Raw genomic sequence first — 14,845 nt, 5'->3', positions numbered from 1 at the left:
CCCAGTTGATTGACTTACTTTAGGATAACAATATGCACAAACAGTTCAGACTGACTCACCTATTTCCTTGGGTTTCGGCAACAGGTTTGTTAATGCTCTCATCACACTTAGTGCCATCCTGTAAGATGAAACAGAATTTATTTAATACATGAAAATATCTGCCAGTCATAAACAACTGTCGTTGATAAAATACTCTATAATGACCCAGGGGATAAAGACTGGGATAGGGAGGGGGAGGGGTGTAGGAGGGAGGTGTGAGGGTTAGCAGGAAGAACAGAGAGACAAATAGATTTGATCTTGTCATCATATTAATAGTGGTCTCGAGGAACACACTAATCAAGACTTGTCCTCCTGGGAGGGGACGGTAATGAAAACAATCAGATCATAATGAGGCTACATGGGTTTTGTTTGGGTGTCTGTCAAAATGTGAACAAACATGATGGACATTCATTCCCTATTTTCATTCATGATAAAGAAATTTATCAAATATGACTTATTTTTTGCTCATAAAAATGTTCAAAGACAGCAGGTGAAGAGGTAACCCACTAAATTTACCAGCAAAAACTTAAATATTAAAGAACATTAATAAGCTATTTTAAAAAGCGATTCAAAACAGTACGAACTAATAGAAACGATAAACAGGACAAGATTCTACATTATGAACAACTATGGAGAGAAATTAAATGCACTGAGCTGTTCACCAAAACCTTGTCCCCAAAGGACAAAATTCCACTCCATAATTCAATAAGTGCAGCCGCCTGTCTGACAATAGGACAGAGAACCCTGTAAATGAACATGGCCACCATCTAATTCCGTCCTCCCCCTAGGGGGTGATTCCTGCCAAACTAAAGCCTATGGCTGTCCCTGCACTCCCATGTCCAGCTGCACTCATCCCTTGTTCTGGCCACAGTTCTGTCTGACCCTAACTGCCATCTAAACCAATGTCACTACTCCATCAAATCTTGGGAGCGATGAAGAGGAACATCAAGTTATTAATTTTTTGACAGCAACTAACCCTATACAATACTAACATAAAAAGGATTATCAGTGTCTCAACGCACCACAAACACAATTTTGTTTTGAACACTGATCTCACCAGAAAACAATACTGAGGTAATGCAAAAAAGCTCTGGAGCATCATTCACGAAATATCAAAACTTGGACGGAAAAGGTGTCTGCATCAGTGTGACTATACAGGTGAAGAATCTTAGTACAAACTTAAGTTTCTAAAAATTCACATACATGAGTTTAAATAAAGAAATGTGTAGGCAAGGCAACAGTAAAACACACGTGCTCCAGCCATTTGCTTGACTGATAGTTTGTTATTACTAGTTGACAGCAAAACTCCTTTCACAATACAGGTGTTCCTGTCAAGGTGAAGTCGATGCTTGAGTAAAAGAACAGAGTTACACAATAGTTTCATACTTATGGCAAGGTTTGTTTTCTTTTCAGTTTGTATATAAGGGAGTCATGTAGTAGGGCAAGACTGCTACAGATGTGCATAATTAATCATAACAGAGCAGAACTAGATTTCACCACTCTCTTATATTGTCATTTAATTCAATGCTTTATAAAATTCACTAATGTTAAAGGCGTGTCTCTAGTTGGACACAGTTACAGTTCATTAAGGAGTCCTGTTAGCAATCAGCGAGGAATTAAATTACAGAAGATACGGAACCACACATGCAAGTATGTCATTACCTCCAACCAATTATTCCGAAGTCAATATATATTCTATAATGAGGAGAAAGCCTTTGATGCAAGAACTCTACATTTCATAATGGACAACTCTACATGTAACAACAGCTATCAAGCAGCTCTTTCCTCAATTGTGACTGAATGCCCTTTACGTGGATACAAATGGATCTGTACAGGGTATTCACGCAATGAAAGCCTTGTTGTTCATGTGGCCGAGCGGGATAGTCAGGATTGGGTCAGGGATATTCATATGTACTGATTACATGGAGACATAGCATCAGGGTGTTATATAGGGCAAGACTGTTACAGTTGTGCAGAGTAGACACTGAGGCCAAGAGGAGAGGCAATAAGAAATTCATGACATCGGCAAGTGCATCATGCTGATAATATCCCTCAGCCACTCCGACCTACAGGCAGTCAATGACAAGGCCCCAGTTTTGATTACAGTCAAGCTGTACCCCAGAAAACAACTCCTCTCCACCCAAACCTGGCCAAAAATGTTAACCACTACTGACCAAGACATATACAGAGATCATGTGAATGACTTGCTGTTCACGCTAACAGAACCTTTCAACACAACCTTTTAAACTAATGAAATCCCTAAAAAGTTGTGAATTTATTGTGGCTTGCTGAGCCCAGAGGCATGCTACATGAGACAGAATATCTGCTGTTTTGACTGGTGTTTGCTGAGACACCCTCCACAACTGCGGCAATTCGCCCAGTCAGAGGGAGGGCATAGAGGTCAGAGAAAGATCACGGAAAATCAATCACAACAGCTCTCCTGACCCCTGTAAGTTGAACTTCAGTTAACCCAATCACCTCTGTGCCTACTAATCAAAATGCTTCAACAACCCTGTAACACAATATCTACTTTGCAATATAAAACAGTTGAAAATACAGTAAATCACATATAGCTTTACGCCCAACTAAAAATTCCCCTGCTGTATGAACTGCACTAGAAAAAGGTGATTACTTGATTAAAAAAAAATCAGGTAATTTGTGAAATTTACCGTGAACCACATACAGTTTCATCTAACTTTTTCACCAACTTTGAACACGAGAGTGATTAGTTTCATGACATTATAAATGAGGAAGGAAGTCTGCAATGATTACCATCCACATTTGCAAAACAACACAGAGCAGCTACATGTACATTTATCTAACACATGCATACATCATTTTCAGGCCAGGATATTTTTGTCAACTAAAAAATTTCAAGAATACCACATGGAAATGTACTGAATGACATGTAATTATACTAATTCCACACTTTTGGGTACAAATATATTGATTTCATGTGAAATGTGCTGCAGGCCACACACATCATAACGGTATTGATTGGTCTATTAACTGAGGGTTTACAACCAATTTCGTCTCTGTTCCGTCACAAACAAGTAAAATCAACATCTCGAAATTATCCTGAGCAGTGACATGCATAATAGATTGGGTAGTATACTGATTACATTTGAAAGCAACATTTCACTGATAGACATGCAACAGACTGAGTCTGTATGCATCAATGGCACTACATTATATATATTGATGACTGTAATTTTCCTCTACCAGGCATGAACACTTACCTCCCCTTCATTTTCCGATTCACTAACTTCTAGCTCATTGGAAAGGTCTCTGGAAAAACACAAACAGAAAGAAGACATATTAAACTGACACATACACAAACTGACACCTCACTTGCACAGATGTAAGACATGTTACATAAAACGATATACATATCAGTCAGTCATGTCAGAGGAAAATTTTTTCTCTCTGAATTACATGCAGTCAAATTACATAGAATTCTCTGGTCTTCCCGAGGAGACACATCTGGTATCAATGAGATCAGTCTCCCACCCATCCCAACCCAGATTAGAGCCCCTTACTACAGACGGCAAAAAATTGTGTTGTTATTTTAGACATCATCTACATACAGTTGAGACTTCCAGACGTCTACTAACATGAATTTTGACTTTAAGTGAATAGTCAAATGTTCACTATTATCCAGGGTTTTCCTTCACCATCAACTCACTCACTCTGTTATATTTGAGACAGAGCTGAGCCCTGACTTCCTTGATTAGGTTACCTCCCCTTGTTTACACACATCCAGCCTACATGCAGTATTGTGTTGTAATTATGTGACCTGTCATGTAACTTCAGTTCAGCCATACGCACTTTTGGGAATTATGATTACTTTATAATATCTTAAGAATAAGAATGGAAAATGGTATTTATCTAATAGACTTATAATTTGCTTTCAATCTGTCATATTGTTTATATTCGGATCCAGAAGCGAACGTTGCAATGTGGGAATCTTTGCTCTTCCTCATTTGCAGGTTCTCTCATTGGGCTGACAGTTTACACCAGCGATGGATTTACCCTTACAATTCTCTTAAAGGAGAAGAAAACTTTAAAAAATGACACTACAGGCTAAAAAAGAGCACATTTTTTTTCTATCTGGTGGTGCCCGCTGCATAGTTCTGCGATTTTTCCTCTCCATACACGTAAAGCCTGAATACGGCAAAGATGGCATAAATCGCTGAGTCCATCATGTCCTCCATCTTTACCACCCTGTAATTTGCTGGGGGCGTGATGCCTCTCAGCCAATGAAAGAGTCATTAAAACTGCCGGATTGTTGGTGTAAACTTGGAACCTACTTCCTACATACCAGTTTCCCTATCGTCAAGTGGAAAACGAACTGTACTGTTCGCTACCTTCTGGGAAAAAGAGTTCTACCGGAAATGTATGAACTGCACTTCGGCAGTTTCCGATGGCAATTCTCCTCCTAACACAGAAGACTTCAGGACTACTTCTTTATCAACTTGAGGTACATATTAGAATTTTTTATGGTATGCACCTGCGAGGAAATGCATACTCTTTTCAATGGTATTTGATTGATATTTAAATTTTCTTCTCCTTTAATTAATATTTTTTGGAAAATACAAGCCCACAATGTTTAGTTTAGAGTCAGATACAACTCATTTAAGTATTTGGCTGAACCAACTAAAAAATTCTGAATTTCTTTTGGCGGAGTGGCCCTTTTCCAGAAGATCTATTCTGTGCACGAGTACACACTACAGCAGTATACAACACATATATTAATTCTGTGAAATAAATTCTTAAAAATATGTAAATGTAGGCCGATCTTCACTGATGCTGTTTCCTTTCTGTAAGCATGTGAACCAACATACTGGATGTGACGCAACCTCCAGGTTAAGATCAAAACATCTACTATGATTGTAGGAGACTTGTTTTACCTTCAAACAAGCAGTTCTGATATTTATATAGGAGTCAAAGCCTGTCAGACAAGGTTGAGTGCACTACAAAAAGGAATGGAGTAAAAGTGAAAGATCTGTCAAACACTGTTCATTACTCTACTGAACCATAAGTTAATGCCAACATCTGGCGCAAAATTGTATTCCACCCACTAAATATTGACCTAGTTAGGAAAAAAAAACATTACCATGACCCTCATTAAAATTTCTCCTTCAGCAACTTTGCAATATACTTGGCTATACAGAATTGCCACTTTGCAGTATCCTTAACTATACTGTATCCACGACTTTATACAGTATATACAACTTTACAGTACACTTGGCTATACAGAATCTACCACTTTGCAGTATCCTTAACTATACTGTATCCACGACTTCATACAGTATCCACAACTTTACAGTACACTTGGCTATACAGAATCTACCACTTTGCAGTATCCTTAACTATACTGTATCCACGACTTTATACAGCATCCACAACTTTACAGTACACTTGGCTATACAGAATCTACCACTTTGCAGTATCCTTAACTATACTGTATCCACCACTTTACAAAGGATCCACATCTTTGTAAAATATTCACGACTTAATACAGTGCACATGACTTTTTCTGGTATCAATGACTATATACAGTATCACGACTATTCATGAATATGGACGATTTCATACAATATCCAGAACTTTATACACTGTCCACAATATACATGACTTTTACCGTATCCTTGACTTTATTCAGCATCCTTGACTTTGCACAGTATCCACGACCTTATAATGTCCATTTTATTTACCAGACGCGTGAGAAAGTTCATCAATAATTTCTCAAAGTTCAGTGGTTTAACCCGAGCAAACGGTTTCTGCTACTATAACATTGACTGTTATCTTGATATGGCCTAAAGCAACTATCAATAAATCAATCAACCAACCAACCAATCAAACGAACAACTGTATATGTATTTGATAGTTGCTGTAAGGCTACAATCCAATTTTTACCAGTATATTGATGGTCGGTTATATATAGTGTAGATGTAACTTTTACAAAGTTCTTAACAAGCACAACTTTGCAATTGCTTTAAAATCCTGGAAAATTCAATGTCCTTGGATTCAGGCTCCTTGTTATGATAGATAGGATACCAAAACGTTCACCAACTGTTGACAGACAGACAGATTTGTCTTTTTATTTCATTAGTGTCTTATGCTGTAATCATGATTATTTCACTTATATAACCTGGCAGAAGAACATCACCTTACACAGTTTGCAGACAGACAGGAAAGGAAGTTAGCATAAGACACACAGACAGAGCAACATATACGTGTAAAGCTACTTGTCATGGCAAAAAGTTTGAACTTCATTCAAGAAGAAAAAAGAAAGTACACATGTTCATGTATATGTAGAATAAGGGAACTGGCCACTGTCTGTCCTTGCCCTGCTAGGCCACTTAATTTTTATTCAATAGCTGAGGAATATCAGCTGATAGCTTTAACCCGCTGACAGCATGCAGTGGAATATGAATGCTGAAAATTGCATGGCGAATCACCAACAAACACTTGATGAAGTGCCAGAGGCCTGATAAATGGTGAGATATGACCAGCCATCTTCCACAGCAGGCTGACCCACATAACAAGTGGCTGGATGAATGGTCACCATTTCACCTTTCTTCGACTTGCAGCAGCCCAGTCTCGCAGGAACTAGCCCAATATTTCTGATGACAGTAAATGCCCTCGAGGCACACATTATCTCCACCACAGCAGACTTCCTTCCTAATCATGCTGATTACATGGTAGCTACATGTACATATTGCAAATATTTGAACAATACATGCTGAAGTACTCACTTCAATACAACCACCCACCTATAGTAGTCATCACTCTGTTTGTCTTTGTCTACTTATTTGACTGGAGTTTTAATTCACACAGGACAAACACAATTCACATATGGCTGTGGTTCATTTGCCAGGTACTGGACTAAGCTCTTCAGTCATAGCTATACCTGAATTAGTGATACCGGTAGTTAGATTTGAGCTGATGACCTCACTGGTGATCGGATAATCAACTAGCCATGGAGTGAGCACTGCCATTATATCATAAATAAACAGCAAAGATATAATTCCCATGGGCACGTCTTGGTTTTGTCATTAATCCAAAACTGCACAGCACATGTATTTACACCGTTCACTGCATTCGGTGTGTTGTGTTTATGAGCATCAGAAAACAATGAGAAAGGTATCAATGCAGCAAAAAGAGAAAATAATGTGTCCAAAATATTGAGGGAAGAAACTTACCATCGAAAGCCCACTATGGCCACAAATCAGATCAATCATCTGGTTATGGTTGTTATTTTGCAATGATGCTATTAACTACAAGGATGCATCTCATTCACACAGTGCTGTACATGCAGATGCCAACTTCACCAAATACTAAACATTTTAACAAGACTGTTCAAAGTACACAAGTTTACACCAATTCATTCTTCAATAAACTCTTTATACTAACAGCTTAATGCATGTTTCATATTTACAACTCGTATGAATGATACACAAAGCTATTAAATACACAGGAAAGAGGGCAACAACATGTTAATCATTTATAATGCCAATATCTTTTTTTTTTCTGGCTCTTGTGGTTTGTAAATTATCTGATTAACAGCTCTCAGATATATATATTTAGAACTTGTTTATTATGGGTAGCTATAAAATATTTGAAGCTATCTAAATTACTAGTTATATTTATCAACAGACTGGTATAAAAAAATATATACTGTTGAGTGGATGTTTCTCACGGAAAGGGTGAATTTAACATAAAACCAGAAAATTATTACATCTGCCGTAAGTGCAATATCTATTGTGGTGATGTTTATTGCTTTCATGATAAGTTTACAGTAACCTTGAGGTTTTTAACCCCCCCCCCCCCCCTCTCCCCACTGTTTTTTTTTTTTTAATTATTATGTTTATTCATTTCCAGGTTAAATTTTTTTTCGGGGAAATTGAAGAACTTTCCAGAAGAACTTAAGTGTGTGCACACGTATGAAATAAACAAGAGCATACGTCATACGTCTTGTCACATTTAACCTGATCAATCTGATCATCTCGCTCAACCAAGTACTAATGTTATCATCTAGTGTCTCTATAAGTGTGTTGGTAGTGAGATGAAGTAATGCGATGAATCAAAATCCCTAGGTCCAGATGACGGAAGACTCGACCATTTGCAAACTGCTCCAATTCCCCCTTCCTAGCCTTCCCATTAGCAGTCTTGACAAGCCCTTGAGTGTCTAGCTAGGTACAAAGTGAAGGAAAACATAGCAGTGATCTCCCCAGCTTTCTGAGACAGCCGATACAATCACGTCAGATAAACAATCGATTTCATCTGTTTTCTGTTTGTAGCCGGCTATCAGCCAAATCCATAACGAATTCAGCCAGCCTACAATGTCAGTTATGAGAGCAGTCCAGACTGTGTCAATTTGTCTCCCATCAATACACCTGCCTTAGCACCAACAATCCTCTGCGCGACAGCTTCCTTCTTCAGCTCTTTTCTCAGCTAACCTCGACAACAACAAGCCAAAGCAGACAAGCGAAACCAAGAAAGGAATCCTGCAAAATCTACAACAATCCATACAAACCTGAGAGAAAAAAAAAATGAAATTAAATAAGTGCTCAGCACAAAGTAATGACTGAAAAGCAAAAAAAAATAAAACTTGTTAGATGAATATCTAACTGACACAAATTATTTTACTACTTCTATGAAGTTTATATGTTCTGCTACCTGCGCAATACATTTTAGTCTTTAAAATGTTATGAACTGATTCCTCATTTCAACTGAAGAGAAAAAAAAATCCTTTAGTCTGGCAAGACCTTTCTGTAAGTTGTTTAATAGTCAAAATGTGAAACTGAATCTGTCACACATTAATTTAATGTTTTCAACACTACTGTGGGTACTGTAGTGTCAGTCGATTGGTCCCTTGCTAGCACATGTAGATTTGTTCGCTCTGATCATATCTTGCAGCATACTATTGTTACGTGCTAATCTCCACAAATGACCTTCTTCCTTTATATTCAGTACTGCTTTCCAATCAATTTCATTTGAGTCTTCTCTGCCAAGATGTAATTCAGTAGTTCAGGTCAAAAAATATGAAGCAGATGTTCAGCCAGCCATTTCATTTGTGTTCTGAATGGTTAGGGAGAGTCCAAGATGTCTGTGTTTTTGCTTCTCCACCTGAAATCAGCATCTGCATTGAACCGCTGTTGACAGGTATTGATCAGATACCCGAGTGTCCTAATTCATATCTGCTGGAAGATCTGAGCCGGAATGTATAATGGAGAAAAGCTTAAGAGAATAAAAGAGCTTTCTACACAGCCCAGACATCATCTTATTGAGGACATATTAACAGGAAAAAGAAGGGGATTGCTGGATAAGCAGACAGATGAAATACTACCAGTGTACTGTACACTTACATAAGTGGGCTAATACAAAGGGTTAACACGCTTGATGTTGCTGACACAGAGAGAGACACATACTGAAAGCGCTGGTGCAGGCTGAAGAGGGCTCTGACATCAAGGACAGATTTCAGACTAATTCTGTTGCACTTTGCCACATCAGAGATTTTTTTTTTTTTTGGGGGTGAAGCAGTTTAGATTAACTTCATCTTCATCGATATCTTTTAATTTGTCATCAATACATTTGATCTCATCAATATCTCATCTGTGCATGCATCTTTGTGTCTTGTCTGTGTATTCATTCTACACATACACTGGTCCATAACACTACCTCCAAGCGCTTGTACTTCAATATTTAAACATCCACATATATTAATTATTCTCCAATGATAATGTAATTTTCCCCAACCTTTGTCTTAATGTGAACTGTAAATTCCTTTAGGGTGCAATGATAACAATTTCATGAGTCTGAAAGCTTGACAGACACGCTTGAGATATTCTTGGACACCCAACCACAACAAAAATGCTCAAATCAAATCAGGCAGCGAGATAAACTGAAGATATTTCTGAGGGATAAGTCTCACGTGAGCGTGCCTTTTTGTACACAGAACAGCACTGAACTAATGGTATCTACATGCACAAGTAGAAGATATGCCGTGCATATTGCACACGAGGCAGACCTGTCCAATACTTCAGATATCACGATATCCAGTGATTATTAATCAATAATGATGTTCAATCAGCCACAGATGCCAAGATCATTTTTCATTTCAGTCTTTGATGTAGTAACCAGACATCAAAGAGAATCCCTAGGAATCGTCCTGGAAACAAAACTAGATTGAAGTGGAGCCTACAGCTGTAACAAGCTCCGATACCAGGAATCAGTGAAACAAAACAAAACCTTAAAGGGCAGTGGTGTACATGTAATACAGTCTAGCTGACGGCGCGTAAAATCGACAGTGATAGGTACGCTATCATTACTGATCGATTGCCTAATGCTAAATGACTGCACTTTATAGCCATCCAGGCCAGCATGCTGGGCATCGCCACACAGGAAGCTGGCATGATGTACAATAGAGTACTACAAGCAGTCACACCATATTACCCAAACTCTCTTCTTCCGCAAATCACAAAACGCGCATGTATATAATATAGTTTGAAATACTTTCATAAATCTAATCACTGTTGTCAAGTACAAATTATTTGTATCGTTAACATTAGTAGACAACTGTCTTCAACAAAGTGCAGGATTGTCAGGCAAAATAAAATATAATACTGACAACACAACCAAAATATGTGTATTTTATTTATTTTACTTTAGGTTTCAGGCGTTGGCTTACAGGAATCTATTCACACATTTTTTCTTATAAGATTTCCTACTTTTATACAATACTGTATTTACAAGGTTTATATTTATTTGTACATGTCATTTAGCATTTTGACATCTTGCAATCAATATAGTATTTTTTTAAACAACTTGGAAATAACAACTCAAACTAACTTGGAAGCATTTTGTAACCAATGAAAGCCTTTCCTCACGGTCATGGACATGAAACCTGGTATTGGATTACGCATGTCGTTTATATGCACTTTTTAATTACCACTGAATTTTTCTTAACATTCATTTTATAGCTGTAAGAAAAATGGCAAAACACGTAAAGGTACAGACAGACAGACAGACATACATATACGCTAAATGACAGTTTCGCCCGATGTCTTGGAAACTGTATCCCATGATTCACTGCGTTGACTGTGGTTCTTACTAACTGGGTGCCGCAGGGGAGCATCAGGGGTGGTCAGGGGATTATATGGGCAGCTCAAAAATGTAATACACAAGCTCACGATTCACTGGGGAGTCTGTCCACGCTCCTACTATCAACAGTTGAAGTTTTCCTCAGTCTTAATCATCATGAATTTAGAACAAAAACAGGAGCACCACTGGGCAGAAAACTCTCTGGAGACTGAGTGCCACTACGTAATACCTTTGCAGATGTGGAGTGACATGTCAAATATCCCTGAAAATGCAGAGCTCTACTACACTCCGCAAATCCTTACTTGCAAATTACCAGCAGATCATGTCAAACTGCTATTAAAGCAACAACTTACAATCACAGGGCTAGAAATTTAAACTTGTCTATCATACCTGTTGATGATTTTTGCTGACCAAAGGCCAAAAAAATAATCTTACTTGTCACTGGTGACACATAACTCCCAACTGGGCAACTTTGCATAGTGATAATCATCAAAACACACACTTAATTTTGATATACAGCCAGCATATCTCCCTCTGTCAGTGTTGTGCGAACACCTTATGTGTCGGAGCCCATCCAACTCCCGATATGCCAGACTCTCACACTGTGTTACTGAAAATGGGTCAAAGTTAATCGAAGTACAAGTGGTTTTCGGAACCTTACTCGGAGTATGTTTTCTGTGTTTCATGGGAGGTTTGTGATTTCAGAACGAGGGAAGGTAACTTTTCTGCAATAGGAGGGCATTTCGAAATGTGCGGGAAGAGTGACAAACTTCATTCAAATTATACATGAGGTTATTGACAGATATTTCTCAGTGAAATCCATTTTTCCAGCAGCTCAAGGCCGGTGTCTAGGCCATTTCACAAAATGGTCTTTAATTTGCATAAAATTTGCCCAATAACTTTGTAGTCATGATATGAGATAAACCTGATCAACATGGTTTGCTCACATTTGTGGTTGCCATGGTAACCAAGGCTATCTTGCATTTTTCTGGACTTTTAACAATTGTACACAAGATGGTGCAAAATAGCCCATCAGAAATATATCAATTGGGAAGACGACTTCAATAAGAATCTTGTTGAATGTGTTGAAAGAAAAGTTAATCCTATTTGCATTTTTAAAAATTTTATTAAATGAGAGATTTTAGAAAATTTATAAAATGTGGTTTTGAAATGTCCAAAATTATTATCTCCTTGATTATTCTCATTATGGACTGATAATTTCAAAATGTTTAAACATTTCCCTAACAGTATGCAAAAGTTGAGGGCATAATCATTTGGATTCTGCTCGGCAAAATTGAAAGAAAAAAGATGCATATTTCCGTTCACTGTGACCATTAAATACAGAAGTTACTCCCCATTAAATGACTGTTGATAAGTAATGTACATGTAACGTGTGCCCTACTTACTTGTATGCTTGATGTATAAAATCACTATATTCCACCCACTAAAAATAATTAGCAAAACTCATTTAATCCGATATTTTACATGTGTGTAGCCTAAATATGCACTGTCGCAGCCCTTGGTTGTTGTTGTTTCAGTGAAATGACGATCATCACGAACGAGTGACAAACGCTCACATATTATTCCTTGTACTGTTTGTGGCAAACTGACTGCAAGGTAGGCTAAGCGGGAAGTGCGATCATTACAGAATGAAGATTTACTTACAATTTAACAAAGTAAAGCTTTTTCTTTTGACGTATTGACTCTGTTTTAAGGCTTGGGCTTGACCTTGCAGTGTCATGGCAACAGTGAGGATTCCCCAAAGCTATAGACATGGGTGACACCTGGTGGTCAAGTCAGGCTCCGCCTGCCTTGAGCTGCTGGAGTTGTAGTTGAAATACGTGTGTACACATATTTGGTACATAAAGTGGGCCCTGTATAGACAACAGGTCACAAGATGATGCTGAGACATGACTTCCACACTACTTGAATAATCGTTCGCTGCTTATATAGCTTGTTCATCATGGCCATGTATCAAGACAGTGACTGGAATTTTAATACAGGTTTGTAATAGACAAAGTAGTCCTAGTAAAAGCCTGACTTGATATTTTCCACAGTTCAATTCATCGGTATAATTAGGGAAGCACTGGGGCCAGTCTGGAGATCTACGCACCCCACTGTTAATAAGTTGACCCCAAATGGTGCAGATTGGAGACCATAGCTGCCATGCAGGGTAATGAAGCGGGCGGGGGGCTAATCACCATCTTCTGTTATCTTGGCGCCAACTCAGCCCGTGCGAAAGTAAAGGACAGTAACTGAACGGCGAAACTTTACGTCATTTCCCATACTCAAATACGTTGTCCAGAACTAGCCCTTGAGGTTATACGGTTACGCTCTAAAGCAACTTTACCCAAGATCAAATTCACTGCTCAGACAATATACATGTCCAGAAGGGTGCAAGTTCAAGGACAATGGGTAGGAGAGGAGCATTCTAAGCCTGTGAGCTACATTTTACATATATGAAACGACAAAATCAGGAAATGCAGAATAGAAATGGGTCTGATCAAAGTACTAAACACATTCTAGTCATTCACACTAAACAATGCCATTCTAAAAACAAAATTGGTTTTTACTTTAAATATCCAAGAGTAAAAGCTGTAGATTAATCAAATCAATTTTAGTCACAACAGTATTACAGTACACTCAACGCCTAATTTCACTGGCTGTTCGGCTGCAGTGAATCTGTGCATGGGCTGTGATCAAATTCACAGATTGTATGCCGACAAACAGTTACCATCTGTGATTTGCCCTGTACAATGTTTTGATACACAGATCGGCTGTGAGTCTCTGGCTTTACAACATCCCTGGAGTGTAATGAGATGTTTCTTCAATAACTGCCGCAGCTTTAGTAGCCATTAGAAAGGAATGGGCCACGCAGAGGTGAGTGTATTTCCCTAAACATGGTAACATGTTGTGGATCCATGAAAAATAATTGAAAAGTTTGAAAAAGGACTGAAAAGTTTACAACAGCCAGCAAACACACTTTCAGTCGAATCTTTCTGTTCGTTGCAGATTGTCAAAACAAAGCCAAACTGGCCAGTCAATCTGCTTCGGCTAATCTCAAATCAAAGTCTGAACAATTTAAGAACATTGCAACTAGGTGCATATCCACATCAAATACAAGTCGTGAACAAATTGCTGATCAGTTGCGGTTCCAGCATGACTTTGGTGTGGTCAATGTGTCCTTGATCGCAATCGATGTGTTGACTGACAAAGGAAGTTAGGTGTTAGGCGTACTGTAAATACAGCCAGGAAAAAAATATGTATAAAAGCTTGGGATTTAACATCATACTTAACAATTTTGGGGTCATATGATGACAAGGAGTCATTAGGTGTGTGTACAAATACTTCCTCTCAGGCACCACCAAAGTGCTCCAACCACTGAAGTATCATGCCCATGACACCAGGAGTGACACCCCACAAAGTCACATTATACCGATAACAGGTCAACCAGTCCTGTTTCCTTGCTATAACCTCTCAGTGCTGAACGCCAAGCGAAGCAGCAAACAAGTGCCATTTCTTTGAAGTCTTTGACATCACAAATTTAACTGTTGTCCTTGAACAATGAAACTATTTCATTGCTAATATAGTCAACAACATCATTTTTCATACAGCTGCATAACTAAAGTGTGAAGCCCTGTATTTCTTAAAAGCAAGGTTAAATGATCAGGATGAAGACAGTTTGAATTGCTCTCCT

General features: G+C 38.3%; 1 protein-coding gene across 3 annotated transcripts in view; it reads right to left on the bottom strand.

The window, feature by feature from the left end:
• LOC135472850 (dentin sialophosphoprotein-like) overlaps positions 1-14,845 on the bottom strand; it is a 65,536-nt gene that overhangs the window by 21,745 nt on the left and 28,946 nt on the right. For all 3 annotated transcript variants that reach the window (XM_064752554.1, XM_064752556.1, XM_064752555.1), the window contains 2 exons: positions 3,279-3,327; positions 60-118 (listed from right to left, as the gene is read on the bottom strand). In XM_064752554.1, the coding sequence (XP_064608624.1) occupies positions 60-118; positions 3,279-3,327 (108 nt within the window). The remainder of the gene's footprint in view (positions 1-59; positions 119-3,278; positions 3,328-14,845) is intronic.

The sequence above is a fragment of the Liolophura sinensis genome, chromosome 8, assembly GCF_032854445.1.
Source record: "Liolophura sinensis isolate JHLJ2023 chromosome 8, CUHK_Ljap_v2, whole genome shotgun sequence".
Lineage (NCBI taxonomy): Eukaryota > Metazoa > Mollusca > Polyplacophora > Chitonida > Chitonidae > Liolophura > Liolophura sinensis.
Note: the sequence above shows the minus strand (reverse complement) of the source record. Positions and strands in the feature narration are given on the sequence as shown.